At 52.7% G+C, this 27,889-nt stretch overlaps 1 protein-coding gene, 19 non-coding genes and 6 pseudogenes across 20 annotated transcripts; all 26 read right to left on the reverse strand.

Annotated features, from left to right (window-relative positions):
- Positions 1-1,262: 1,262 nt before the first annotated feature.
- Positions 1,263-2,513, reverse strand: LOC149368583 (uncharacterized). Its single transcript, XM_089569953.1, has one exon. It carries the CDS (start codon positions 2,511-2,513, stop codon positions 1,263-1,265), a length of 1,251 nt encoding a protein of 416 aa, XP_089426079.1.
- Positions 2,514-3,117: 604 nt separating this feature from the next.
- LOC149368584 (5S ribosomal RNA) lies at positions 3,118-3,236 on the reverse strand. The gene has a single exon (XR_016288106.1). It is a non-coding gene; the product is annotated as a 5S ribosomal RNA (ribosomal RNA).
- A 546-nt stretch (positions 3,237-3,782) lies between these two features.
- LOC149368585 (5S ribosomal RNA) lies at positions 3,783-3,901 on the reverse strand. Its single transcript, XR_016287701.1, has one exon. It is a non-coding gene; the product is annotated as a 5S ribosomal RNA (ribosomal RNA).
- A 545-nt stretch (positions 3,902-4,446) lies between these two features.
- Positions 4,447-4,565, reverse strand: LOC149368586 (5S ribosomal RNA). The gene has a single exon (XR_016288107.1). It is a non-coding gene; the product is annotated as a 5S ribosomal RNA (ribosomal RNA).
- Positions 4,566-5,113: 548 nt separating this feature from the next.
- LOC149368587 (5S ribosomal RNA) lies at positions 5,114-5,232 on the reverse strand. The gene has a single exon (XR_016288108.1). It is a non-coding gene; the product is annotated as a 5S ribosomal RNA (ribosomal RNA).
- Positions 5,233-5,779: 547 nt separating this feature from the next.
- LOC149368588 (5S ribosomal RNA) lies at positions 5,780-5,898 on the reverse strand. The gene has a single exon (XR_016288109.1). It is a non-coding gene; the product is annotated as a 5S ribosomal RNA (ribosomal RNA).
- Positions 5,899-6,443: 545 nt separating this feature from the next.
- LOC149368589 (5S ribosomal RNA) lies at positions 6,444-6,562 on the reverse strand (annotated as a pseudogene).
- Positions 6,563-7,111: 549 nt separating this feature from the next.
- Positions 7,112-7,230, reverse strand: LOC149368590 (5S ribosomal RNA). Its single transcript, XR_016288110.1, has one exon. It is a non-coding gene; the product is annotated as a 5S ribosomal RNA (ribosomal RNA).
- A 546-nt stretch (positions 7,231-7,776) lies between these two features.
- LOC149368591 (5S ribosomal RNA) lies at positions 7,777-7,895 on the reverse strand. The gene has a single exon (XR_016288111.1). It is a non-coding gene; the product is annotated as a 5S ribosomal RNA (ribosomal RNA).
- A 545-nt stretch (positions 7,896-8,440) lies between these two features.
- On the reverse strand, positions 8,441-8,559 carry LOC149368592 (5S ribosomal RNA; annotated as a pseudogene).
- A 549-nt stretch (positions 8,560-9,108) lies between these two features.
- LOC149368593 (5S ribosomal RNA) lies at positions 9,109-9,227 on the reverse strand. Its single transcript, XR_016288113.1, has one exon. It is a non-coding gene; the product is annotated as a 5S ribosomal RNA (ribosomal RNA).
- A 547-nt stretch (positions 9,228-9,774) lies between these two features.
- On the reverse strand, positions 9,775-9,893 carry LOC149368594 (5S ribosomal RNA). Its single transcript, XR_016287674.1, has one exon. It is a non-coding gene; the product is annotated as a 5S ribosomal RNA (ribosomal RNA).
- Positions 9,894-10,438: 545 nt separating this feature from the next.
- On the reverse strand, positions 10,439-10,557 carry LOC149368595 (5S ribosomal RNA). Its single transcript, XR_016288114.1, has one exon. It is a non-coding gene; the product is annotated as a 5S ribosomal RNA (ribosomal RNA).
- A 548-nt stretch (positions 10,558-11,105) lies between these two features.
- LOC149368596 (5S ribosomal RNA) lies at positions 11,106-11,224 on the reverse strand. Its single transcript, XR_016288115.1, has one exon. It is a non-coding gene; the product is annotated as a 5S ribosomal RNA (ribosomal RNA).
- A 546-nt stretch (positions 11,225-11,770) lies between these two features.
- LOC149368597 (5S ribosomal RNA) lies at positions 11,771-11,889 on the reverse strand (annotated as a pseudogene).
- A 1,816-nt stretch (positions 11,890-13,705) lies between these two features.
- LOC149368598 (5S ribosomal RNA) lies at positions 13,706-13,824 on the reverse strand. Its single transcript, XR_016288116.1, has one exon. It is a non-coding gene; the product is annotated as a 5S ribosomal RNA (ribosomal RNA).
- Positions 13,825-14,369: 545 nt separating this feature from the next.
- Positions 14,370-14,488, reverse strand: LOC149368599 (5S ribosomal RNA). Its single transcript, XR_016288117.1, has one exon. It is a non-coding gene; the product is annotated as a 5S ribosomal RNA (ribosomal RNA).
- Positions 14,489-15,033: 545 nt separating this feature from the next.
- On the reverse strand, positions 15,034-15,152 carry LOC149368600 (5S ribosomal RNA). The gene has a single exon (XR_016288118.1). It is a non-coding gene; the product is annotated as a 5S ribosomal RNA (ribosomal RNA).
- A 548-nt stretch (positions 15,153-15,700) lies between these two features.
- Positions 15,701-15,819, reverse strand: LOC149368601 (5S ribosomal RNA). Its single transcript, XR_016288119.1, has one exon. It is a non-coding gene; the product is annotated as a 5S ribosomal RNA (ribosomal RNA).
- Positions 15,820-16,364: 545 nt separating this feature from the next.
- LOC149368602 (5S ribosomal RNA) lies at positions 16,365-16,483 on the reverse strand. The gene has a single exon (XR_016288120.1). It is a non-coding gene; the product is annotated as a 5S ribosomal RNA (ribosomal RNA).
- A 546-nt stretch (positions 16,484-17,029) lies between these two features.
- On the reverse strand, positions 17,030-17,148 carry LOC149368603 (5S ribosomal RNA). Its single transcript, XR_016288121.1, has one exon. It is a non-coding gene; the product is annotated as a 5S ribosomal RNA (ribosomal RNA).
- Positions 17,149-17,693: 545 nt separating this feature from the next.
- On the reverse strand, positions 17,694-17,812 carry LOC149368604 (5S ribosomal RNA; annotated as a pseudogene).
- A 599-nt stretch (positions 17,813-18,411) lies between these two features.
- Positions 18,412-18,530, reverse strand: LOC149368605 (5S ribosomal RNA; annotated as a pseudogene).
- Positions 18,531-23,964: 5,434 nt separating this feature from the next.
- LOC149368606 (5S ribosomal RNA) lies at positions 23,965-24,083 on the reverse strand. Its single transcript, XR_016288122.1, has one exon. It is a non-coding gene; the product is annotated as a 5S ribosomal RNA (ribosomal RNA).
- Positions 24,084-24,630: 547 nt separating this feature from the next.
- LOC149368607 (5S ribosomal RNA) lies at positions 24,631-24,749 on the reverse strand. Its single transcript, XR_016288124.1, has one exon. It is a non-coding gene; the product is annotated as a 5S ribosomal RNA (ribosomal RNA).
- A 545-nt stretch (positions 24,750-25,294) lies between these two features.
- Positions 25,295-25,413, reverse strand: LOC149368608 (5S ribosomal RNA; annotated as a pseudogene).
- Positions 25,414-27,889: the final 2,476 nt, after the last annotated feature.

Here is a 27,889-nt window from a genome sequence, read left to right on the forward strand (position 1 = left end):
GTCCGTTTTAGAAACACCTCTCCATTCTATTTCGTTTATGTGGTTTCTTTCGGCGCGGGCTTTTTCTAAACCAAGCGCTCGTTTCGTTGGCGCTTCCCCTGCGGCCATGTCTTCTGCCCTTGCCCTCACCAGCGCTCCCCGATAACGTTCTTCTTCGATAAGCTGTAACTTTTGTTTGGTTTTCCTTATGTCTTCTATCCATATACCAGGCGCTCGGCATTCCTGTTTTATCATCTTCTGAAGCAGAGCCTTTAGCTCCATTTCCTCTTTTTTTGCTTCATGACGTATACAGGTGGCTCTATCTATTGCTTTTAATTTTAAAGTTTCTTTAGTGAGCTCCCACTGCTGCCAAATCCACATGTTACTACTTGGTTCTATTTTTGCTATTTCTTCCCTTACAGCTCGGTTATAAAATTCGTCCTGGAGTAGCTTCTCATTTAACTTCCACATTTCCCATGAAAAACCATTCCCCTTCTTAATGAATCCTATGCAGCATTGAACCAAACAGTGGTCAGAAAATGAAACCGGCAGAACTACATAACTATTGCATTTAGGGACCGTTTCCGCGGATGCATAAATTCGGTCTAGCCGTGCGTGACTTGTGCCCTCGAATCGTGTGTACCTTACAGCACGCGTTCCTTCAAGACACTCTGCTACATCCTCGAGGTTGCAGTTCACAATCATTCGTAACAACACTTCGGTGCTTTTATCCCTGAAACCTCGGACGCTTGTCTTGTCGCGCGCACTAAGAACACAGTTGTAATCGCCCATAACAATGAGCTGCCTGTCCGTGCGAAGCCGTTCTTCTACGCTTTCAAAAAACGCGGCTCGGCCATCAACCACATTAGGTGCATACAGACAAACAATGCGCCAGTCGATGTTACAGAGCGAAAAATCGATGGACACGTATCGACCCGACAGGCACGAATGATGTCCGTGTACTTCTATCCCCGGCAACTTCTTAACAAAAAGAATACAGCCAGCCGATGTGCCTACAGCATGGCTAACGACGGCAAAATACCTAGACGTGAAACGTCGCACCATGCTCCCGGTCTCTTCCTCCCCGTCGACTTTGGTCTCCTGCACTGCCAGTATATCGATATCTTGCTCCGTTACAAGTCGGTACAGCTGGCTTTGTTTTCTTTTACCTGCCAGGCCTCTAACGTTTAGGGTGGCGACTTTAAACGGAGTTGCAGAAGCCATTTTAACTTAGGAAGAAGAGACCGAAAGCATGGTGCTTACCTCTCGCGTCCAGCATGTCGCTAGACGATGCCGTCGCCGCCGGTGTCACCCGGCGCGAGCACGTGCTCCTGGTCAGGCGGCGCCTTGTCGCCGCCACGCTTGTCAGTCGGGACCTTTGGTCGCGGCCGCAGGCTGGGCCGTCGCGCTTGGGGCGTCTTTGCCGGCGGTTCCTCCACGCTGGGCTCTGGTACCTTCTCCCCGTCGGCCTTGGTCTCGGCGTGCGAACGCTTCGCAGGTGTAGTCACGCCGACGTTCATGCGGGAGTCGGCCTTGCCGTCGTGGCTCTCGCTGGCCGCCTTCCGTTCCACTTCAACGTGCACGGGCGGGCTCGCTCCATCTTTGGGCGTCTCCACAGGCGTCGAAGACGAGTCAGCAGCTGGCGACCCACTCTCCTGTGCGACAGCCGTGTCGGTGTTGCTACTCGCAACAGCTGGCTGAACCGCCACCCCCTCCGTTTTGCCCGTGTCGTCGGCACCGCTCGCTGCTTCCTCCGCCTCGACGACGTCCATCAGTTCTGCGGAGTCGCTCGCTGCTACATGCCCGGTAGCCGACGCGTAGGTACGAACGCAGTCAGCCTCCGAGTGTCCATAGCGTCGCCATTTCGAACACCTGGGCACCTTGCAATCGCGGCGAACGTGCCCCGTGCCGCCGCAACGAAGGCACTGCATCGGCCGCCCCGGAACTACCACGAGAGCCAACTCGCCAGCGACTCGTACCTGGTGAGGCAGGTCGTCCACCTTCACGCCTGGCTTCAGTTTCAGGAGCACGGTCCTCGTGGTGGAGCCCTTCTCCTTCATGCCCGCGACGCGCCAACGCTCGCGGGTTACCTCGGTCACATTGCCGAACGCCGCGAATGCCGTACGGATGTCCTCGTCGGCGACGCCGTGAAGCATCCAGTGGAGGCGCAGCTTTACCTGATGGTCTTCTGGGTCAAAAACGATGCAGCGGCGTCCCTTCACTTCCAGCTCCTTCATGGCGGCCAGTTTCTTTGCGGCGTCAGCGCTGCTGAAGGTCACCGCCCACACATGGTTTATCTGGTAAGCCCCCAACGCCACGACGTCGGGGAGCGCACCAACGTTGGCGAGGGCGTCTCTGAAGTCTTCGACCCTGTAGGGCCTCACACGCACGTCCCCGTGCAAAAAAACCGTGTTTAAAACAACACGTCCGGTGGGCAGGGTAGGCAGAACGATCTCGTAATCCTTATCTGCGTCGCTGGCAAACCTGTTTCCGCGGCCGGCAACGGCCGCTATCGCCGCTCCGTGGGAGCCCATGATTCTGCGTCCGTCACGCTCGGTGGCTGGAAGTAGAATGACATGGTATGGCCGATGGCGAGAGACAGTGCTTTCCGAGTCTTTATGTACTGTGTTTGGCCCTCGAGGATGCAAAACTGCGCATGGATACTTCCCTCGCTCGTGGCAACAGCCGCCAAGCGTGCAGTTACCTGCCCTGCGCTTTTCTCAGCCGTTCTGGCGAACCTAAACCACTGCGGCATGCACGGAAAGAGCAGCGGGAGCGAGCCTGTGTTGTTTACACATGGACCGGCAGTGGGTGCGGTGCATGGTGCGGTGGGCGCATATTGTGCGCTTCTGCGCAGTGTTATGCGCACACTGGGCCTCCCAGCTATCTTGGGGCTTTGCTAGAGTTTAATCTGCAGTGTACCCGCCGCGGCAGACGTCAGAATGACAGCCGAGACGCCACGGGTTCGCTTTGAGTTTTGCCACAGTTTCGCGTCCGCACGTACTACACGTTGGACACGTTGCCGATGAGATTGTATTATCGATAACAAAATAACGTCACCTCCTATAGTTGCCTGAGACACTGCGCAACTATGACAGAAAAAAAAAACGTGAAGGGCGAATAAAAATGCAAAAGAAATGCCATCAGCACTCGGTGTTCCCAGGTGGTCTCCCTCCCAAGTACTGACCGAGCCCAATGCTGCTTAGCTTCGGTGATCGGACGAGAACCGGCGTATTCAACATGGTATGGCCGATGGCGAGAGACAGTGCTTTCCGAGTCTTTATATACTGTGTTTGGCCCTCGAGGATGCAAAACTGCGCATGGATACTTCCCTCGCTCGTGGCAACAGCCGCCAAGCGTGCAGTTACCTGCCCTGCGCTTTTCTCAGCCGTTCTGGCGAACCTAAACCACTGCGGCATGCACGGAAAGAGCAGCGGGAGCGAGCCTGTGTTGCTTACACATGGACCGGCAGTGGGTGCGGTGCATGGTGCGGTGGGCGCATATTGTGCGCTTCTGCGCAGTGTTATGCGCACACTGGGCCTCCCAGCTATCTTGGGGCTTTGCTAGAGTTTAATCTGCAGTGTACCCGCCGCGGCAGACGTCAGAATGACAGCCGAGACGCCACGGGTTCGCTTCGAGTTTTGCCACAGTTTCGCGTCCGCACGTACTACACGTTGGACACGTTGCCGATGAGATTGTATTATCGATAACAAAATAACGTCACCTCCTATAGTTGCCTGAGACACTGCGCAACTATGACAGAAAAAAAAAAACGTGAAGGGCGAATAAAAATGCAAAAGAAATGCCATCAGCACTCGGTGTTCCCAGGTGGTCTCCCTCCCAAGTACTGACCGAGCCCAATGCTGCTTAGCTTCGGTGATCGGACGAGAACCGGCGTATTCAACATGGTATGGTCGATGGCGAGAGACAGTGCTTTCCGAGTCTTTATGTACTGTGTTTGGCCCTCGAGGATGCAAAACTGCGCATGGATACTTCCCTCGCTCGTGGCAACAGCCGCCAAGCGTGCAGTTACCTGCCCTGCGCTTTTCTCAGCCGTTCTGGCGAACCTAAACCACTGCGGCATGCACGGAAAGAGCAGCGGGAGCGAGCCTGTGTTGTTTACACATGGACCGGCAGTGGGTGCGGTGCATGGTGCGGTGGGCGCATATTGTGCGCTTCTGCGCAGTGTTATGCGCACACTGGGCCTCCCAGCTATCTTGGGGCTTTGCTAGAGTTTAATCTGCAGTGTACCCGCCGCGGCAGACGTCAGAATGACAGCCGAGACGCCACGGGTTCGCTTCGAGTTTTGCCACAGTTTCGCGTCCGCACGTACTACACGTTGGACACGTTGCCGATGAGATTGTATTATCGATAACAAAATAACGTCACCTCCTATAGTTGCCTGAGACACTGCGCAACTATGACAGAAAAAAAAAACGTGAAGGGCGAATAAAAATGCAAAAGAAATGCCATCAGCACTCGGTGTTCCCAGGTGGTCTCCCTCCCAAGTACTGACCGAGCCCAATGCTGCTTAGCTTCGGTGATCGGACGAGAACCGGCGTATTCAACATGGTATGGCCGATGGCGAGAGACAGTGCTTTCCGAGTCTTTATGTACTGTGTTTGGCCCTCGAGGATGCAAAACTGCGCATGGATACTTCCCTCGCTCGTGGCAACAGCCGCCAAGCGTGCAGTTACCTGCCCTGCGCTTTTCTCAGCCGTTCTGGCGAACCTAAACCACTGCGGCATGCACGGAAAGAGCAGCGGGAGCGAGCCTGTGTTGTTTACACATGGACCGGCAGTGGGTGCGGTGCATGGTGCGGTGGGCGCATATTGTGCGCTTCTGCGCAGTGTTATGCGCACACTGGGCCTCCCAGCTATCTTGGGGCTTTGCTAGAGTTTAATCTGCAGTGTACCCGCCGCGGCAGACGTCAGAATGACAGCCGAGACGCCACGGGTTCGCTTCGAGTTTTGCCACAGTTTCGCGTCCGCACGTACTACACGTTGGACACGTTGCCGATGAGATTGTATTATCGATAACAAAATAACGTCACCTCCTATAGTTGCCTGAGACACTGCGCAACTATGACAGAAAAAAAAAAAAACGTGAAGGGCGAATAAAAATGCAAAAGAAATGCCATCAGCACTCGGTGTTCCCAGGTGGTCTCCCTCCCAAGTACTGACCGAGCCCAATGCTGCTTAGCTTCGGTGATCGGACGAGAACCGGCGTATTCAACATGGTATGGCCGATGGCGAGAGACAGTGCTTTCCGAGTCTTTATGTACTGTGTTTGGCCCTCGAGGATGCAAAACTGCGCATGGATACTTCCCTCGCTCGTGGCAACAGCCGCCAAGCGTGCAGTTACCTGCCCTGCGCTTTTCTCAGCCGTTCTGGCGAACCTAAACCACTGCGGCATGCACGGAAAGAGCAGCGGGAGCGAGCCTGTGTTGTTTACACATGGACCGGCAGTGGGTGCGGTGCATGGTGCGGTGGGCGCATATTGTGCGCGTCTGCGCAGTGTTATGCGCACACTGGGCCTCCCAGCTATCTTGGGGCTTTGCTAGAGTTTAATCTGCAGTGTACCCGCCGCGGCAGACGTCAGAATGACAGCCGAGACGCCACGGGTTCGCTTCGAGTTTTGCCACAGTTTCGCGTCCGCACGTACTACACGTTGGACACGTTGCCGATGAGATTGTATTATCGATAACAAAATAACGTCACCTCCTATAGTTGCCTGAGACACTGCGCAACTATGACAGAAAAAAAAAAAACGTGAAGGGCGAATAAAAATGCAAAAGAAATGCCATCAGCACTCGGTGTTCCCAGGTGGTCTCCCTCCCAAGTACTGACCGAGCCCAATGCTGCTTAGCTTCGGTGATCGGACGAGAACCGGCGTATTCAACATGGTATGGCCGATGGCGAGAGACAGTGCTTTCCGAGTCTTTATGTACTGTGTTTGGCCCTCGAGGATGCAAAACTGCGCATGGATACTTCCCTCGCTCGTGGCAACAGCCGCCAAGCGTGCAGTTACCTGCCCTGCGCTTTTCTCAGCCGTTCTGGCGAACCTAAACCACTGCGGCATGCACGGAAAGAGCAGCGGGAGCGAGCCTGTGTTGTTTACACATGGACCGGCAGTGGGTGCGGTGCATGGTGCGGTGGGCGCATATTGTGCGCTTCTGCGCAGTGTTATGCGCACACTGGGCCTCCCAGCTATCTTGGGGCTTTGCTAGAGTTTAATCTGCAGTGTACCCGCCGCGGCAGACGTCAGAATGACAGCCGAGACGCCACGGGTTCGCTTCGAGTTTTGCCACAGTTTCGCCTCCGCACGTACTACACGTTGGACACGTTGCCGATGAGATTGTATTATCGATAACAAAATAACGTCACCTCCTATAGTTGCCTGAGACACTGCGCAACTATGACAGAAAAAAAAAACGTGAAGGGCGAATAAAAATGCAAAAGAAATGCCATCAGCACTCGGTGTTCCCAGGTTTTCTCCCTCCCAAGTACTGACCGAGCCCAATGCTGCTTAGCTTCGGTGATCGGACGAGAACCGGCGTATTCAACATGGTATGGCCGATGGCGAGAGACAGTGCTTTCCGAGTCTTTATGTACTGTGTTTGGCCCTCGAGGATGCAAAACTGCGCATGGATACTTCCCTCGCTCGTGGCAACAGCCGCCAAGCGTGCAGTTACCTGCCCTGCGCTTTTCTCAGCCGTTCTGGCGAACCTAAACCACTGCGGCATGCACGGAAAGAGCAGCGGGAGCGAGCCTGTGTTGTTTACACATGGACCGGCAGTGGGTGCGGTGCATGGTGCGGTGGGCGCATATTGTGCGCTTCTGCGCAGTGTTATGCGCACACTGGGCCTCCCAGCTATCTTGGGGCTTTGCTAGAGTTTAATCTGCAGTGTACCCGCCGCGGCAGACGTCAGAATGACAGCCGAGACGCCACGGGTTCGCTTCGAGTTTTGCCACAGTTTCGCGTCCGCACGTACTACACGTTGGACACGTTGCCGATGAGATTGTATTATCGATAACAAAATAACGTCACCTCCTATAGTTGCCTGAGACACTGCGCAACTATGACAGAAAAAAAAAAAAAACGTGAAGGGCGAATAAAAATGCAAAAGAAATGCCATCAGCACTCGGTGTTCCCAGGTGGTCTCCCTCCCAAGTACTGACCGAGCCCAATGCTGCTTAGCTTCGGTGATCGGACGAGAACCGGCGTATTCAACATGGTATGGCCGATGGCGAGAGACAGTGCTTTCCGAGTCTTTATGTACTGTGTTTGGCCCTCGAGGATGCAAAACTGCCCATGGATACTTCCCTCGCTCGTGGCAACAGCCGCCAAGCGTGCAGTTACCTGCCCTGCGCTTTTCTCAGCCGTTCTGGCGAACCTAAACCACTGCGGCATGCACGGAAAGAGCAGCGGGAGCGAGCCTGTGTTGTTTACACATGGACCGGCAGTGGGTGCGGTGCATGGTGCGGTGGGCGCATATTGTGCGCTTCTGCGCAGTGTTATGCGCACACTGGGCCTCCCAGCTATCTTGGGGCTTTGCTAGAGTTTAATCTGCAGTGTACCCGCCGCGGCAGACGTCAGAATGACAGCCGAGACGCCACGGGTTCGCTTCGAGTTTTGCCACAGTTTCGCGTCCGCACGTACTACACGTTGGACACGTTGCCGATGAGATTGTATTATCGATAACAAAATAACGTCACCTCCTATAGTTGCCTGAGACACTGCGCAACTATGACAGAAAAAAAAAAACGTGAAGGGCGAATAAAAATGCAAAAGAAATGCCATCAGCACTCGGTGTTCCCAGGTGGTCTCCCTCCCAAGTACTGACCGAGCCCAATGCTGCTTAGCTTCGGTGATCGGACGAGAACCGGCGTATTCAACATGGTATGGCCGATGGCGAGAGACAGTGCTTTCCGAGTCTTTATGTACTGTGTTTGGCCCTCGAGGATGCAAAACTGCGCATGGATACTTCCCTCGCTCGTGGCAACAGCCGCCAAGCGTGCAGTTACCTGCCCTGCGCTTTTCTCAGCCGTTCTGGCGAACCTAAACCACTGCGGCATGCACGGAAAGAGCAGCGGGAGCGAGCCTGTGTTGTTTACACATGGACCGGCAGTGGGTGCGGTGCATGGTGCGGTGGGCGCATATTGTGCGCTTCTGCGCAGTGTTATGCGCACACTGGGCCTCCCAGCTATCTTGGGGCTTTGCTAGAGTTTAATCTGCAGTGTACCCGCCGCGGCAGACGTCAGAATGACAGCCGAGACGCCACGGGTTCGCTTCGAGTTTTGCCACAGTTTCGCGTCCGCACGTACTACACGTTGGACACGTTGCCGATGAGATTGTATTATCGATAACAAAATAACGTCACCTCCTATAGTTGCCTGAGACACTGCGCAAGTATGACAGAAAAAAAAAACGTGAAGGGCGAATAAAAATGCAAAAGAAATGCCATCAGCACTCGGTGTTCCCAGGTTTTCTCCCTCCCAAGTACTGACCGAGCCCAATGCTGCTTAGCTTCGGTGATCGGACGAGAACCGGCGTATTCAACATGGTATGGCCGATGGCGAGAGACAGTGCTTTCCGAGTCTTTATGTACTGTGTTTGGCCCTCGAGGATGCAAAACTGCGCATGGATACTTCCCTCGCTCGTGGCAACAGCCGCCAAGCGTGCAGTTACCTGCCCTGCGCTTTTCTCAGCCGTTCTGGCGAACCTAAACCACTGCGGCATGCACGGAAAGAGCAGCGGGAGCGAGCCTGTGTTGTTTACACATGGACCGGCAGTGGGTGCGGTGCATGGTGCGGTGGGCGCATATTGTGCGCTTCTGCGCAGTGTTATGCGCACACTGGGCCTCCCAGCTATCTTGGGGCTTTGCTAGAGTTTAATCTGCAGTGTACCCGCCGCGGCAGACGTCAGAATGACAGCCGAGACGCCACGGGTTCGCTTCGAGTTTTGCCACAGTTTCGCGTCCGCACGTACTACACGTTGGACACGTTGCCGATGAGATTGTATTATCGATAACAAAATAACGTCACCTCCTATAGTTGCCTGAGACACTGCGCAACTATGACAGGAAAAAAAAAAAAACGTGAAGGGCGAATAAAAATGCAAAAGAAATGCCATCAGCACTCGGTGTTCCCAGGTGGTCTCCCTCCCAAGTACTGACCGAGCCCAATGCTGCTTAGCTTCGGTGATCGGACGAGAACCGGCGTATTCAACATGGTATGGCCGATGGCGAGAGACAGTGCTTTCCGAGTCTTTATGTACTGTGTTTGGCCCTCGAGGATGCAAAACTGCGCATGGATACTTCCCTCGCTCGTGGCAACAGCCGCCAAGCGCGCAGTTACCTGCCCTGCGCTTTTCTCAGCCGTTCTGGCGAACCTAAACCACTGCGGCATGCACGGAAAGAGCCGCGGGAGCGAGCCTGTGTTGTTTACACATGGACCGGCAGTGGGTGCGGTGCATGGTGCGGTGGGCGCATATTGTGCGCTTCTGCGCAGTGTTATGCGCACACTGGGCCTCCCAGCTATCTTGGGGCTTTGCTAGAGTTTAATCTGCAGTGTACCCGCCGCGGCAGACGTCAGAATGACAGCCGAGACGCCACGGGTTCGCTTCGAGTTTTGCCACAGTTTCGCGTCCGCACGTACTACACGTTGGACACGTTGCCGATGAGATTGTATTATCGATAACAAAATAACGTCACCTCCTATAGTTGCCTGAGACACTGCGCAACTATGACAGAAAAAAAAAAAACGTGAAGGGCGAATAAAAATGCAAAAGAAATGCCATCAGCACTCGGTGTTCCCAGGTGGTCTCCCTCCCAAGTACTGACCGAGCCCAATGCTGCTTAGCTTCGGTGACCGGACGAGAACCGGCGTATTCAACATGGTATGGCCGATGGCGAGAGACAGTGCTTTCCGAGTCTTTATGTACTGTGTTTGGCCCTCGAGGATGCAAAACTGCGCATGGATACTTCCCTCGCTCGTGGCAACAGCCGCCAAGCGTGCAGTTACCTGCCCTGCGCTTTTCTCAGCCGTTCTGGCGAACCTAAACCACTGCGGCATGCACGGAAAGAGCAGCGGGAGCGAGCCTGTGTTGTTTACACATGGACCGGCAGTGGGTGCGGTGCATGGTGCGGTGGGCGCATATTGTGCGCTTCTGCGCAGTGTTATGCGCACACTGGGCCTCCCAGCTATCTTGGGGCTTTGCTAGAGTTTAATCTGCAGTGTACCCGCCGCGGCAGACGTCAGAATGACAGCCGAGACGCCACGGGTTCGCTTCGAGTTTTGCCACAGTTTCGCGTCCGCACGTACTACACGTTGGACACGTTGCCGATGAGATTGTATTATCGATAACAAAATAACGTCACCTCCTATAGTTGCCTGAGACACTGCGCAACTATGACAGAAAAAAAAAACGTGAAGGGCGAATAAAAATGCAAAAGAAATGCCATCAGCACTCGGTGTTCCCAGGTGGTCTCCCTCCCAAGTACTGACCGAGCCCAATGCTGCTTAGCTTCGGTGATCGGACGAGAACCGGCGTATTCAACATGGTATGGCCGATGGCGAGAGACAGTGCTTTCCGAGTCTTTATGTACTGTGTTTGGCCCTCGAGGATGCAAAACTGCGCATGGATACTTCCCTCGCTCGTGGCAACAGCCGCCAAGCGTGCAGTTACCTGCCCTGCGCTTTTCTCAGCCGTTCTGGCGAACCTAAACCACTGCGGCATGCACGGAAAGAGCAGCGGGAGCGAGCCTGTGTTGTTTACACATGGACCGGCAGTGGGTGCGGTGCATGGTGCGGTGGGCGCATATTGTGCGCTTCTGCGCAGTGTTATGCGCACACTGGGCCTCCCAGCTATCTTGGGGCTTTGCTAGAGTTTAATCTGCAGTGTACCCGCCGCGGCAGACGTCAGAATGACAGCCGAGACGCCACGGGTTCGCTTCGAGTTTTGCCACAGTTTCGCGTCCGCACGTACTACACGTTGGACACGTTGCCGATGAGATTGTATTATCGATAACAAAATAACGTCACCTCCTATAGTTGCCTGAGACACTGCGCAACTATGACAGAAAAAAAAAAAAACGTGAAGGGCGAATAAAAATGCAAAAGAAATGCCATCAGCACTCGGTGTTCCCAGGTGGTCTCCCTCCCAAGTACTGACCGAGCCCAATGCTGCTTAGCTTCGGTGATCGGACGAGAACCGGCGTATTCAACATGGTATGGCCGATGGCGAGAGACAGTGCTTTCCGAGTCTTTATGTACTGTGTTTGGCCCTCGAGGATGCAAAACTGCGCATGGATACTTCCCTCGCTCGTGGCAACAGCCGCCAAGCGTGCAGTTACCTGCCCTGCGCTTTTCTCAGCCGTTCTGGCGAACCTAAACCACTGCGGCATGCACGGAAAGAGCAGCGGGAGCGAGCCTGTGTTGTTTACACATGGACCGGCAGTGGGTGCGGTGCATGGTGCGGTGGGCGCATATTGTGCGCTTCTGCGCAGTGTTATGCGCACACTGGGCCTCCCAGCTATCTTGGGGCTTTGCTAGAGTTTAATCTGCAGTGTACCCGCCGCGGCAGACGTCAGAATGACAGCCGAGACGCCACGGGTTCGCTTCGAGTTTTGCCACAGTTTCGCGTCCGCACGTACTACACGTTGGACACGTTGCCGATGAGATTGTATTATCGATAACAAAATAACGTCACCTCCTATAGTTGCCTGAGACACTGCGCAACTATGACAGAAAAAAAAAAACGTGAAGGGCGAATAAAAATGCAAAAGAAATGCCATCAGCACTCGGTGTTCCCAGGTGGTCTCCCTCCCAAGTACTGACCGAGCCCAATGCTGCTTAGCTTCGGTGATCGGACGAGAACCGGCGTATTCAACATGGTATGGCCGATTTTTTTTCTTTATTGCCTGGCTTTGACACAAAAAACTGGACAAACACAAACAATGAACAAAAGACAATAACTATGTACACACGACTTGTGGTCAGCCAGCATAAATCTGGCTTCGTCCAATTAAAATTCACGCAACGTACAGAGCGGCTCTAGTCTTGAGAGCCAGCGTGCCTTGGACAACAACGCCAGATAAGTACTTGGGCGTTCCGCTCGATGCTTACCGTGACAGTGAACATTATTGGACAGGACAGGTCAAAGAGACACGGGAGAGAGCTGATAAGTGGAAAGGAACGACCTTGTCGATTTTCGCCAGAGCCACTGTTTGCAACCTGTTCTTTATCAGCAGACTCTGGTATGTAATGCAGGTGTTGCACTGTTCACGGTTAAGTATTCAAAAGCTACACCGAATTTTCGCCGTCTTTATCTGGTCGTCTGAATGGGAGCGCTGCAGCCGGACCAACCTGTTCCGACGTGTACAAGACGGCGGGTTGGGATTGGGCCATTTGTTTTTGCGACAGCTGGTCAATCGTTTTTTGTTTTTTAGGGACACAAGAGACCCTTTTTTGCGTACCGTATGCCAAGTTAGGCTGCGGCATCTACTTCCAGAGTACATAGTCGGAACTGCTGAGGTGTATAGTAGGGTCACCGGTTTTTACCGGGAAGTCGTAGCCAGTGTAAGGTTTCTTTCCGCGCGGTTTTCAAATGACTTTCTGGCCAGTGTGAAACGAAAGAAACTGTACCGTGCCTTGTGCGATGTCGTTTTCCCCGAGCCCTTGTACAGGGCCTTGTACAGTGGAGGCCCAGGCAAAGATGTTTTAAAGAGAGTTAAAAAAATGCAGGTGCCGCCTGGAACAAAAACCTTCTTTTTTAAGTTGCACACCGGGACCTTACCGGTTAAAACATTTTTAGAGGGAAAGGAATTGTTTTTACCCTGGGGATCTCACTGTTTAATTTGCAGAAAGCCGGAAACACTAGACCATGTATTTTTACACTGTTGGGAAGGGGTTTATTTTTGGGATGTATTGCAGCGAACATTAAAGAAAGAATTTCCACTAGACCCGTATGGCATCCGGTTCTTATGTGTTGAAAATGAGGATGGGATGCCTTTCGATTTAATAATGCTGACAGGCCTCCACTGTATATGGCGCTCCAGAATGGCAGGCTGGCATTGTGACAGTGACGCAAGACCTGCCAGAATTTACTTTCGCGAAAGTATGGAGATGTTTCTGGCCATTCAGAAAGCCGCTGCGGGTTCAACATGGTATGGCCGATGGCGAGAGACAGTGCTTTCCGAGTCTTTATGTACTGTGTTTGGCCCTCGAGGATGCAAAACTGCGCATGGATACTTCCCTCGCTCGTGGCAACAGCCGCCAAGCGTGCAGTTACCTGCCCTGCGCTTTTCTCAGCCGTTCTGGCGAACCTAAACCACTGCGGCATGCACGGAAAGAGCAGCGGGAGCGAGCCTGTGTTGTTTACACATGGACCGGCAGTGGGTGCGGTGCATGGTGCGGTGGGCGCATATTGTGCGCTTCTGCGCAGTGTTATGCGCACACTGGGCCTCCCAGCTATCTTGGGGCTTTGCTAGAGTTTAATCTGCAGTGTACCCGCCGCGGCAGACGTCAGAATGACAGCCGAGACGCCACGGGTTCGCTTCGAGTTTTGCCACAGTTTCGCGTCCGCACGTACTACACGTTGGACACGTTGCCGATGAGATTGTATTATCGATAACAAAATAACGTCACCTCCTATAGTTGCCTGAGACACTGCGCAACTATGACAGAAAAAAAAACGTGAAGGGCGAATAAAAATGCAAAAGAAATGCCATCAGCACTCGGTGTTCCCAGGTGGTCTCCCTCCCAAGTACTGACCGAGCCCAATGCTGCTTAGCTTCGGTGATCGGACGAGAACCGGCGTATTCAACATGGTATGGCCGATGGCGAGAGACAGTGCTTTCCGAGTCTTTATGTACTGTGTTTGGCCCTCGAGGATGCAAAACTGCGCATGGATACTTCCCTCGCTCGTGGCAACAGCCGCCAAGCGTGCAGTTACCTGCCCTGCGCTTTTCTCAGCCGTTCTGGCGAACCTAAACCACTGCGGCATGCACGGAAAGAGCAGCGGGAGCGAGCCTGTGTTGTTTACACATGGACCGGCAGTGGGTGCGGTGCATGGTGCGGTGGGCGCATATTGTGCGCTTCTGCGCAGTGTTATGCGCACACTGGGCCTCCCAGCTATCTTGGGGCTTTGCTAGAGTTTAATCTGCAGTGTACCCGCCGCGGCAGACGTCAGAATGACAGCCGAGACGCCACGGGTTCGCTTCGAGTTTTGCCACAGTTTCGCGTCCGCACGTACTACACGTTGGACACGTTGCCGATGAGATTGTATTATCGATAACAAAATAACGTCACCTCCTATAGTTGCCTGACACACTGCGCAACTATGACAGAAAAAAAAAACGTGAAGGGCGAATAAAAATGCAAAAGAAATGCCATCAGCACTCGGTGTTCCCAGGTGGTCTCCCTCCCAAGTACTGACCGAGCCCAATGCTGCTTAGCTTCGGTGATCGGACGAGAACCGGCGTATTCAACATGGTATGGCCGATGGCGAGAGACAGTGCTTTCCGAGTCTTTATGTACTGTGTTTGGCCCTCGAGGATGCAAAACTGCGCATGGATACTTCCCTCGCTCGTGGCAACAGCCGCCAAGCGTGCAGTTACCTGCCCTGCGCTTTTCTCAGCCGTTCTGGCGAACCTAAACCACTGCGGCATGCACGGAAAGAGCAGCGGGAGCGAGCCTGTGTTGTTTACACATGGACCGGCAGTGGGTGCGGTGCATGGTGCGGTGGGCGCATATTGTGCGCTTCTGCGCAGTGTTATGCGCACACTGGGCCTCCCAGCTATCTTGGGGCTTTGCTAGAGTTTAATCTGCAGTGTACCCGCCGCGGCAGACGTCAGAATGACAGCCGAGACGCCACGGGTTCGCTTCGAGTTTTGCCACAGTTTCGCGTCCGCACGTACTACACGTTGGACACGTTGCCGATGAGATTGTATTATCGATAACAAAATAACGTCACCTCCTATAGTTGCCTGAGACACTGCGCAACTATGACAGAAAAAAAAAACGTGAAGGGCGAATAAAAATGCAAAAGAAATGCCATCAGCACTCGGTGTTCCCAGGTGGTCTCCCTCCCAAGTACTGACCGAGCCCAATGCTGCTTAGCTTCGGTGATCGGACGAGAACCGGCGTATTCAACATGGTATGGCCGATGGCGAGAGACAGTGCTTTCCGAGTCTTTATGTACTGTGTTTGGCCCTCGAGGATGCAAAACTGCGCATGGATACTTCCCTCGCTCGTGGCAACAGCCGCCAAGCGTGCAGTTACCTGCCCTGCGCTTTTCTCAGCCGTTCTGGCGAACCTAAACCACTGCGGCATGCACGGAAAGAGCAGCGGGAGCGAGCCTGTGTTGTTTACACATGGACCGGCAGTGGGTGCGGTGCATGGTGCGGTGGGCGCATATTGTGCGCTTCTGCGCAGTGTTATGCGCACACTGGGCCTCCCAGCTATCTTGGGGCTTTGCTAGAGTTTAATCTGCAGTGTACCCGCCGCGGCAGACGTCAGAATGACAGCCGAGACGCCACGGGTTCGCTTCGAGTTTTGCCACAGTTTCGCGTCCGCACGTACTACACGTTGGACACGTTGCCGATGAGATTGTATTATCGATAACAAAATAACGTCACCTCCTATAGTTGCCTGAGACACTGCGCAACTATGACAGAAAAAAAAAAAAACGTGAAGGGCGAATAAAAATGCAAAAGAAATGCCATCAGCACTCGGTGTTCCCAGGTGGTCTCCCTCCCAAGTACTGACCGAGCCCAATGCTGCTTAGCTTCGGTGATCGGACGAGAACCGGCGTATTCAACATGGTATGGCCGATGGCGAGAGACAGTGCTTTCCGAGTCTTTATGTACTGTGTTTGGCCCTCGAGGATGCAAAACTGCGCATGGATACTTCCCTCGCTCGTGGCAACAGCCGCCAAGCGTGCAGTTACCTGCCCTGCGCTTTTCTCAGCCGTTCTGGCGAACCTAAACCACTGCGGCATGCACGGAAAGAGCAGCGGGAGCGAGCCTGTGTTGTTTACACATGGACCGGCAGTGCGTGCGGTGCATGGTGCGGTGGGCGCATATTGTGCGCTTCTGCGCAGTGTTATGCGCACACTGGGCCTCCCAGCTATCTTGGGGCTTTGCTAGAGTTTAATCTGCAGTGTACCCGCCGCGGCAGACGTCAGAATGACAGCCGAGACGCCACGGGTTCGCTTCGAGTTTTGCCACAGTTTCGCGTCCGCACGTACTACACGTTGGACACGTTGCCGATGAGATTGTATTATCGATAACAAAATAACGTCACCTCCTATAGTTGCCTGAGACACTGCGCAACTATGACAGAAAAAAAAAACGTGAAGGGCGAATAAAAATGCAAAAGAAATGCCATCAGCACTCGGTGTTCCCAGGTGGTCTCCCTCCCAAGTACTGACCGAGCCCAATGCTGCTTAGCTTCGGTGATCGGACGAGAACCGGCGTATTCAACATGGTATGGCCGATGGCGAGAGACAGTGCTTTCCGAGTCTTTATGTACTGTGTTTGGCCCTCGAGGATGCAAAACTGCGCATGGATACTTCCCTCGCTCGTGGCAACAGCCGCCAAGCGTGCAGTTACCTGCCCTGCGCTTTTCTCAGCCGTTCTGGCGAACCTAAACCACTGCGGCATGCACGGAAAGAGCAGCGGGAGCGAGCCTGTGTTGTTTACACATGGACCGGCAGTGGGTGCGGTGCATGGTGCGGTGGGCGCATATTGTGCGCTTCTGCGCAGTGTTATGCGCACACTGGGCCTCCCAGCTATCTTGGGGCTTTGCTAGAGTTTAATCTGCAGTGTACCCGCCGCGGCAGACGTCAGAATGACAGCCGAGACGCCACGGGTTCGCTTCGAGTTTTGCCACAGTTTCGCGTCCGCACGTACTACACGTTGGACACGTTGCCGATGAGATTGTATTATCGATAACAAAATAACGTCACCTCCTATAGTTGCCTGAGACACTGCGCAACTATGACAGAAAAAAAAAAACGTGAAGGGCGAATAAAAATGCAAAAGAAATGCCATCAGCACTCGGTGTTCCCAGGTGGTCTCCCTCCCAAGTACTGACCGAGCCCAATGCTGCTTAGCTTCGGTGATCGGACGAGAACCGGCGTATTCAACATGGTATGGCCGATGGCGAGAGACAGTGCTTTCCGAGTCTTTATGTACTGTGTTTGGCCCTCGAGGATGCAAAACTGCGCATGGATACTTCCCTCGCTCGTGGCAACAGCCGCCAAGCGTGCAGTTACCTGCCCTGCGCTTTTCTCAGCCGTTCTGGCGAACCTAAACCACTGCGGCATGCACGGAAAGAGCAGCGGGAGCGAGCCTGTGTTGTTTACACATGGACCGGCAGTGGGTGCGGTGCATGGTGCGGTGGGCGCATATTGTGCGCTTCTGCGCAGTGTTATGCGCACACTGGGCCTCCCAGCTATCTTGGGGCTTTGCTAGAGTTTAATCTGCAGTGTACCCGCCGCGGCAGACGTCAGAATGACAGCCGAGACGCCACGGGTTCGCTTCGAGTTTTGCCACAGTTTCGCGTCCGCACGTACTACACGTTGGACACGTTGCCGATGAGATTGTATTATCGATAACAAAATAACGTCACCTCCTATAGTTGCCTGAGACACTGCGCAACTATGACAGAAAAAAAAAACGTGAAGGGCGAATAAAAATGCAAAAGAAATGCCATCAGCACTCGGTGTTCCCAGGTGGTCTCCCTCCCAAGTACTGACCGAGCCCAATGCTGCTTAGCTTCGGTGATCGGACGAGAACCGGCGTATTCAACATGGTATGGCCGATTTTTTTTTTTTTTCTTTATTGCCTGGCTTTGACACAAAACACTGGACAACACAAACAATCAACAGTGCTTTCCGAGTCTTTATGTACTGTGTTTGGCCCTCGAGGATGCAAAACTGCGCATGGATACTTCCCTCGCTCGTGGCAACAGCCGCCAAGCGTGCAGTTACCTGCCCTGCGCTTTTCTCAGCCGTTCTGGCGAACCTAAACCACTGCGGCATGCACGGAAAGAGCAGCGGGAGCGAGCCTGTGTTGTTTACACATGGACCGGCAGTGGGTGCGGTGCATGGTGCGGTGGGCGCATATTGTGCGCTTCTGCGCAGTGTTATGCGCACACTGGGCCTCCCAGCTATCTTGGGGCTTTGCTAGAGTTTAATCTGCAGTGTACCCGCCGCGGCAGACGTCAGAATGACAGCCGAGACGCCACGGGTTCGCTTCGAGTTTTGCCACAGTTTCGCGTCCGCACGTACTACACGTTGGACACGTTGCCGATGAGATTGTATTATCGATAACAAAATAACGTCACCTCCTATAGTTGCCTGAGACACTGCGCAACTATGACAGAAAAAAAAAAACGTGAAGGGCGAATAAAAATGCAAAAGAAATGCCATCAGCACTCGGTGTTCCCAGGTGGTCTCCCTCCCAAGTACTGACCGAGCCCAATGCTGCTTAGCTTCGGTGATCGGACGAGAACCGGCGTATTCAACATGGTATGGCCGATTTTTTTTTTTTTTTTTTTTCTTTATTGCCTGGCTTTGACACACAAACTGGACAACACAAACAATCAACAAAAGACAATAACTATGTACACACTACTTGTGGTCAGCCAGCATAAATCTGGCTTCGTCCAATTAAAATTCACGCAACGTACAGAGCAGCTCTACTCTTGAGAGCCACTCCGGAGGCTCCGCAGCGGCTTTCTGAATGGCGAGAAACATGTCCATGCTTTCGCGGAAATAAATTCTAGCAGGTCTTGCGTCTCTGTCACAATGGTAGCCTGCCATTCTGGAGCGCCATATACAGTGGAGGCCTGTCAGCATTATTAAATCGAAAGGCACCCCATCCTCATTTTCAACACATAAGAACCGGATGCCATACGGGTCTAGTGGAAATTCTTTCTTTAATGTTCGCTGCAATACATCCCAAAAATAAACCCCTTCCCAACAGTGTAAAAATACATGGTCTATTGTTTCCGGCTTTCTGCAAATTAAACAGTTAGATCCCCAAGGTAAAAATAATTCCTTTCCTTCTAAAAATTTTTTAACCGGTAAGGTTCCGGTGTGCAGCTTAAAAAAGAAGGTTTTCGTTCCTGATGGCACCTGCATATTTTTAACTCTCTTTAAAACATCTTTGCCTTGGCCTCCACTGTACAAGGCCCTGTACAAGGGCACCGGGAAAACTACATCGCACAAAGCACGGTAGAGTTTCTTTCTTTTCACAGTCGACAGAAAGTCATTTGAAAACCGCGCGGAAAGAAACCTTACACTGGCAACGATTTCCCGGTAAAAACCGGTGACCCTACTGTAAACCTCAGCAGTTCCGACTATGTACTCTGGAAGCAGATGCCGCAGCCTAACTTGGCATACGGTACGCAAAAAGGGGTCTCTTGTGTCCCGAAGAAACAAAAAACGATTGACCAGCTGTCTCAAAAACAAATGGCCCAGTCCCAGCCCGCCTTCTTGAACCCGTCGGAACAGGTTGGTCCGGCTGCAGCGCTCCCATTCAGACGACCAGACAAAGACGGCGAAAAGTCGGTGCAGTTTTTGAATGCTTAGCCGTGAACAGTGCAACACCTGCATTACGTACCAGAGCCTGCTGATAAAGAACAAGTTGCAAACAGTGGCTCTGGCGAAAATGGACAAGGTCGTTCCTTTCCACTTATCCGCTCTCTCCCGTATCTCTTTAATCTGTCCTGTCCAATACTGTTCACTGTCACGGTAAGCAGCAAGTGGAACGCCCAAGTATTTATCTGGCGTTGTCGTCCAAGGCACGCTGGCAAACCGCTCAGGCTTAGATGCCCACCCGCCATGCCACAGCCCGAGGCACTTCGACCAGTTAACCCCGCTTCCTGTAGCTTGGCTGAAATCTCGTACACACTGAACAGCCTCGCTTATGCTTCCCTCGTCAACGGAAAACACAGCAATGTCATCTGCATACGCCAAGAGCTTTACTTCGGCTGCTTGTAAAGTGAATCCGTTAATACTATTGTTTTTCAGAATCTTTAAACAAAGGGTCTCCACATAAATACAAAATAAAAGGGGGCTGAGGGGACAGCCCTGGCGCACCGAACGCTGCACGCTAATGGGGGCCCCCAGACTCTTGTTAACTATCAATCTCGTCGTGCAGTTCCGGTATGCCAGGGCCACACCCTCGCGGATAACAGAACCAACATTAACATGGCCTAATACTGAAAACAAAAGTTCATGGGCAACGCAGTCAAAAGCCTTTTCCAAATCGATCTGAAGAATAGCCACCTGACCATCAGTGTCATCACAGGTTTCTAAGACACTGCGCGCAACGTGTATATTTGTAAAAATAGACCGCCCTTTAATCCCGCAGGTCTGATGCGGACCAACTAATAAATGAATCACGGTCTGCAACCTTCGTGCCAAAATCTTCATGTAAATTTTGTACTCGACGTTAGTGAGTGCTATGGGTCGGTATGCTGTTACCAATCGTAATCTGTCTATGTCGTCCGTCTTGGGAATAAGCACAGTATGGGACGACCCATAGGACAGAGGCAGTGCTTTTACTTTATAGGCTTCATTAAAGATTACCTGCAAGACCGGGGAAATTACATTTTTAAATTCTTTGTAGAATGCCGCGCTGAACCCGTCCGGTCCAGGCGACTTACCAGGGTTTAAACTATCTATTGCCTGCTCAACTTCCAATTGAGTTATCGCCTGCTCTAATCTGTCTTTAGTTTCGTCGTCCAGGCGCGGCATCTCGGCCAGAAACGCCTCCTTAAATGTGACAACATCTACCGGATGCAATGCGAAGAGCGCCTGATAATGCTCGAAAAAAGCTGCTTTGATATGATCGATGTCCGTTTTTGAAACACCTCTCCATTCTATTTCGTTTATGTGGTTTCTTTCGGCACGGGCTTTTTCTAACCCAAGCGCTCGTTTCGTTGGCGCTTCCCCTGCAGCCATGTCTTCTGCCCTTGCCCTCACCAGCGCTCCCCGATAACGTTCTTCTTCGATAAGCTGTAACTTTTGTTTGGTTTTTCTTATGTCTTCTATCCATGTACCAGGCGCTCGGCATTCCTGATTTATCATCTTCTGAAGCAGTGCCTTTAGCTCCATTTCCTCTTTTTTTGCTTCATGACGTATACAGGTGGCTCTATCTATTGCTTTTAATTTTAAAGTTTCTTTAGTGAGCTCCCACTGCTGCCAAATCCTCATGTTGCTACTTGGTTCTATTTTTGCTATTTCTTCCCTTACAGCTTGGTTATAAAGTTCGTCCTGGAGTAGCTTCTCATTTAACTTCCACATTTCCCATGAAAAACCGTTCCCCTTCTTAATGAATCCTATGCAGCATTGAACCAAACAGTGGTCAGAAAATGAAACCGGCAGAACTACATAACTATTGCATTTAGGGACCGTTTCCGCGGATGCATAAATTCGGTCTAGCCGTGCGTGACTTGTGCCCTCGAATCGTGTGTACCTTACAGCACGCGTTCCTTCAAGACACTCTGCTACATCCTCGAGGTTGCAGTTCACAATCATTCGTAACAACACTTCGGTGCTTTTATCCCTGAAACCTCGGACGCTTGTCTTGTCGCGCGCACTAAGAACACAGTTGTAATCGCCCATAACAATGAGCTGCCTATCCGTGCGAAGCCGGTCTTCGACGCTTTCAAAAAACGCGGCTCGGCCATCAACCACATTAGGTGCATACAGACAAACAATGCGCCAGTCGATGTTACAGAGCGAAAAATCGATAGACACGTATCGACCCGACAAACACGAATGATGCCCGTGTACCTCTAGCCCAGGCAACTTCTTGACAAACAGAACACAACCAGCCGATGTGCCCACCGCATGGCTGACAACGGCAAAAAATCTAGACGTGAAACGTCGCACCATGCTCCCGGTCTCTTCCTCACCATCGACTTTAGTTTCCTGCACTGCTAATATATCAATATCTTGCTCCGTTATAAGTCGGTACAGCTGGCTTTGTTTTCTTTTGCCTGCCAGGCCTCTGACATTTAAGGTGGCGACTTTGAACGGAGTTGCGGAAGCCATTTCAACTTAAGAAGAAGGGACCGAAAGCATGGTGCTTACCTCCCGCGCCCAGCATATCGCTAGACGATGCCGTCGCCGCCGGTGTCATCCGGCGCGAGCACATGGACCTGGTCAGGCGGCGCCTTGCCGCCGCCACGCCTGTCATCCGGAACCTTCGGGCGCGGTCGCAGACTGGGTCGTCGTGCTTGGGGCGTCTTTGTCGGCGGTTCCTCCACGCTGGACTCTGCTGCCTTCTCCCCGTCGGCCTTGGTCTCGGTGTGCGGACGCTTCGCAGGGGTGGTCACGCCGGTGTTCACGCGGGCGTCGGCCTTCTCGTCGCGGTTCTCGCTGGCCGCCTTTGTTTCCGCTTCCACGTGCTCAGGGGGGCTCGGGTTATCTTTGGGCGTCTCCAGAGGCGTCAAAGGTTGGTCACAGATGGGCGACCCGCTCTCCTTTGCGCCAGCCGCGTCGGTGTTGCTGGTCGAAACCGCAGGCTCAACCCCCGCCGTTTTGCCCGTGTCGTCGATGCCGCTGGCTGCTTCCTCCGCCTCGACAACGTCCATGAGCTCTGCGGAGTCGCTCGCCGCTACACGCCCGGTAGCCGACGCGTAGGTGCGCACGCAGTCGGCCTCGGAGTGGCCGTAGCGTCGGCACTTCGAGCACCTGGGCACCTTGCAATCACGGCGCACGTGCCCCGCGCCGCCACACCGCAGACACTGCATCGGCCGCCCGGGCACCACCACGAGAGCCAACTCGCCAGCAACTCGAACCTGGTGGGGCAGGTCGTCTACCTTAATGCCTGGCTTCATCTTTAGGAGCACGGTCCTCGTGGTGGAACCCTTCTCCTTCATGCCAGCGACGCGCCAACGCTCCCGGGTGACCTCGGTCACGTTGCCGAACGCCGCGAATGCCGTACGGATGTCCTCGTCGGCGACGCCGTGAAGCATCCAGTGCAGTCGCAGCTTGACCTGGTGGTCCTCTGGGTCAAAAACGATACAGCGGCGTCCCTTGACTTCCAGCTCCTTCATGGCGGCCAGTTTCTTTGCGGCGTCGGCGCTGCTGAAGGTCACAGCCCACACGTGGTTTATCTGGTACGCTCCCAACGCCACGACGTCGGGGAGCGCACCAACGTTGGCTAGGGCGTCCCTGAAGTCTTCGACCCTGTAGGGTCTCACACGCACGTCCCCGTGCAGAAAAACCGTGTTTAACACAACACGTCCGGTGGGCAGGGTAGGCAGAACGATCTCGTAATCCTTATCTGCGTCGCTGGCGAACCTGTTTCCGCGGCCGGCAACGGCCGCTATCGCCGCTCCGTGGGAGCCCATGATTCTGCGTCCGGCACGCACGGTGGCTGGAAGTAGAATGACATGGTATGGCCGATGGCGAGAGACAGTGCTTTCCGAGTCTTTATGTACTGTGTTTGGCCCTCGAGGATGCAAAACTGCGCATGGATACTTCCCTCGCTCGTGGCAACAGCCGCCAAGCGTGCAGTTACCTGCCCTGCGCTTTTCTCAGCCGTTCTGGCGAACCTAAACCACTGCGGCATGCACGGAAAGAGCAGCGGGAGCGAGCCTGTGTTGTTTACACATGGACCGGCAGTGGGTGCGGTGCATGGTGCGGTGGGCGCATATTGTGCGCTTCTGCGCAGTGTTATGCGCACACTGGGCCTCCCAGCTATCTTGGGGCTTTGCTAGAGTTTAATCTGCAGTGTACCCGCCGCGGCAGACGTCAGAATGACAGCCGAGACGCCACGGGTTCGCTTCGAGTTTTGCCACAGTTTCGCGTCCGCACGTACTACACGTTGGACACGTTGCCGATGAGATTGTATTATCGATAACAAAATAACGTCACCTCCTATAGTTGCCTGAGACACTGCGCAACTATGACAGAAAAAAAAAAAAACGTGAAGGGCGAATAAAAATGCAAAAGAAATGCCATCAGCACTCGGTGTTCCCAGGTGGTCTCCCTCCCAAGTACTGACCGAGCCCAATGCTGCTTAGCTTCGGTGATCGGACGAGAACCGGCGTATTCAACATGGTATGGCCGATGGCGAGAGACAGTGCTTTCCGAGTCTTTATGTACTGTGTTTGGCCCTCGAGGATGCAAAACTGCGCATGGATACTTCCCTCGCTCGTGGCAACAGCCGCCAAGCGTGCAGTTACCTGCCCTGCGCTTTTCTCAGCCGTTCTGGCGAACCTAAACCACTGCGGCATGCACGGAAAGAGCAGCGGGAGCGAGCCTGTGTTGTTTACACATGGACCGGCAGTGGGTGCGGTGCATGGTGCGGTGGGCGCATATTGTGCGCTTCTGCGCAGTGTTATGCGCACACTGGGCCTCCCAGCTATCTTGGGGCTTTGCTAGAGTTTAATCTGCAGTGTACCCGCCGCGGCAGACGTCAGAATGACAGCCGAGACGCCACGGGTTCGCTTCGAGTTTTGCCACAGTTTCGCGTCCGCACGTACTACACGTTGGACACGTTGCCGATGAGATTGTATTATCGATAACAAAATAACGTCACCTCCTATAGTTGCCTGAGACACTGCGCAACTATGACAGAAAAAAAAAAAACGTGAAGGGCGAATAAAAATGCAAAAGAAATGCCATCAGCACTCGGTGTTCCCAGGTGGTCTCCCTCCCAAGTACTGACCGAGCCCAATGCTGCTTAGCTTCGGTGATCGGACGAGAACCGGCGTATTCAACATGGTATGGCCGATGGCGAGAGACAGTGCTTTCCGAGTCTTTATGTACTGTGTTTGGCCCTCGAGGATGCAAAACTGCGCATGGATACTTCCCTCGCTCGTGGCAACAGCCGCCAAGCGTGCAGTTACCTGCCCTGCGCTTTTCTCAGCCGTTCTGGCGAACCTAAACCACTGCGGCATGCACGGAAAGAGCAGCGGGAGCGAGCCTGTGTTGTTTACACATGGACCGGCAGTGGGTGCGGTGCATGGTGCGGTGGGCGCATATTGTGCGCTTCTGCGCAGTGTTATGCGCACACTGGGCCTCCCAGCTATCTTGGGGCTTTGCTAGAGTTTAATCTGCAGTGTACCCGCCGCGGCAGACGTCAGAATGACAGCCGAGACGCCACGGGTTCGCTTCGAGTTTTGCCACAGTTTCGCGTCCGCACGTACTACACGTTGGACACGTTGCCGATGAGATTGTATTATCGATAACAAAATAACGTCACCTCCTATAGTTGCCTGAGACACTGCGCAACTATGACAGAAAAAAAAAACGTGAAGGGCGAATAAAAATGCAAAAGAAATGCCATCAGCACTCGGTGTTCCCAGGTGGTCTCCCTCCCAAGTACTGACCGAGCCCAATGCTGCTTAGCTTCGGTGATCGGACGAGAACCGGCGTATTCAACATGGTATGGCCGATTTTTTTTTTTTTTTTTTTTTTTTTTTTTCTTTATTGCCTGGCTTTGACACAGAAAATTTCACAACACAAACTATCAACAAAAGACAAAAAACGCTATGTACACACCATACATGGTCAGCCAGCATGAGTCTGGCTTCGTCAATTTAAAATTCACTCAAAGTACAGAGTGGCTCTAGCCTTGAGAGCCACTCCGGAGGCTCCGCGGCGGCTTTCTGAATAGCGAGAAACATGTCCATGCTTTCGCGGAAATAAATTCTAGCAGGTCTTGCGTCTCTGTCACAATGGTAGCCAGCCATTCTGGAGCGCCATATACAGTGGAGGCCTGTAAGCATTATTAAGTCAAAAGGCACCCCATCCTCATTTTCAACACATAAGTACCGGATGCCATACGGGTCTAGTGGAAATTCTTTCTTTAAGGTTCGCTGCAAAACATCCCAAAAATAAACCCCTTCCCAACAGTGCAAAAATACATGGTCTATTGTTTCCGGCTTTCTGCAAATTAAACAGTTGGATCCCCAAGGTAAAAATAATTCCTTTCCTTCTAAAAATTTTTTAACCGGTAAGGTTCCGGTGTGCAGCTTAAAAAAGAAGGTTTTTGTTCCTGATGGCACCTGCATGTTTTTAACTCTCTTTAAAACATCTTTGCCTTGGCTTCCACTGTACAAGGCCCTGTACAAGGGCACGGGGAAAACAACATCGCACAAAGCATGGTAGAGTTTCTTTCTTTTCACAGTCGACAGAAAGTCGTTTGAAAACCGCGCGGAAAGAAACCTTACACTGGCAACGATTTCCTGGTAAAAACCGGTGACCCTACTGTAAACTTCAGCAGTTCCGACTATGTACTCTGGAAGCAGATGCCGCAGCCTAACTTGGCATACGGTACGCAAAAACGGGTCTCTTGTGTCCCGAAGAAACAAAAAACGATTGACCAGCTGTCTCAAAAACAAATGGCCCAGTCCCAGCCCGCCGTCTTGAACCCGTCGGAACAGGTTGGTTCGGCTGCAGCGCTCCCATTCAGACGACCAGACAAAGACGGCGAAAATTCGGTGTAGCTTTTGAATGCTTAACCGTGAACAGTGCAACACCTGCATGACGTACCAGAGCCTGCTGATAAAGAACAAGTTGCAAACAGTGGCTCTGGCGAAAATGGACAAGGTCGTTCCTTTCCACTTATCTGCTCTCTCCCGTATCTCTTTGACCTGTCCTGTCCAATACTTTTCACTGTCACGGTAAGCATCGAGCGGAACGCCCAAGTATTTATCTGGTGTCGTCGTCCAAGTCACACTGGCAAACCGTTCAGGCGTAGATGCCCACCTTCCATGCCAAAGCCCGAGGCACTTTGACCAGTTAACCCCGCTGCCTGTAGCTTGGCTGAAATCGCGTACACATTGAACAGCCTCGCTTATGCCTCCCTCGTCAACGGCAAACACAGCAATGTCATCTGCATACGCCAAGAGCTTCACTTCGGCTGCTTGTAATCTGAATCCGGTAATACTCCTGCTGTTCAGTATCTTTAAACAAAGGGTCTCCACATAAATACAAAATAAAAGAGGGCTGAGGGGACAGCCCTGGCGCACCGAACGCTGCATGCTAATGGGGGCCCCCAGACTCTTGTTAACGATCAATCTCGTCGTGCAGTTCCGGTATGCCAGGGCCACACCCTCGCGAATAACAGAACCAACGTTAACATGGCCTAATACTGCAAACAAAAGTTCATGGGCAACGCAGTCAAAAGCCTTTTCTAAATCTATCTGGAGTATAGCTACCTGATCATCAGTGTCATCACAGCATTCTAACACACTGCGCGCAACGTGAATATTTGTGAAAATGGACCGCCCTTTAATCCCGCAGGTCTGATGCGGACCAACTAATAAATGGATCACGGTCTGCAGCCTTCGCGCCAAAACCTTCATGTAAATTTTGTACTCGACGTTAGTGAGTGCAATGGGTCTATATGCTGCTACCAGTCGTAATCTATCTGTGTCGTCCGTTTTCGGAATCAGCACAGTATGGGACGAGCCATAGGACGGAGGCAGTGATTTTAGTTTAAAGGCTTCATTAAATATGACCGTCAAGACCGGGGAAATTGCATGCTTAAATTCTTTGTAGAATGCCGCGCTGAACCCGTCCGGTCCAGGCGACTTACCAGGGTTTAAGCTGTCTATTGCTTGCTCAACTTCCAATTGAGTTATCGCCTGCTCTAATCTGTCTTTAGTTTCGTTGTCCAGGCGCGGCATCTCGGCCAGAAACGCCTCCCTAAATGTGACAACATCTACCGGATGCAATGCGAAGAGCGCCTGGTAATGCTCGAAAAAAGCTGCTTTTATATGATCGATGTCCGTTTTTGAAACACCTCTCCATTCTATTTCGTTTATGTGGTTTCTTTCGGCACGGGCTTTTTCTAACCCAAGCGCTCGTTTCGTTGGCGCTTCCCCTGAAGCCATGTCTTCTGCCCTTGCCCTCACCAGCGCTCCCCGAT

This window comes from Amblyomma mixtum, chromosome 1 (genome assembly GCF_055824585.1).
Source record: "Amblyomma mixtum isolate Tamu chromosome 1, ASM5582458v1, whole genome shotgun sequence".
In the NCBI taxonomy this organism is placed as follows: Eukaryota; Metazoa; Arthropoda; class Arachnida; order Ixodida; family Ixodidae; genus Amblyomma; species Amblyomma mixtum.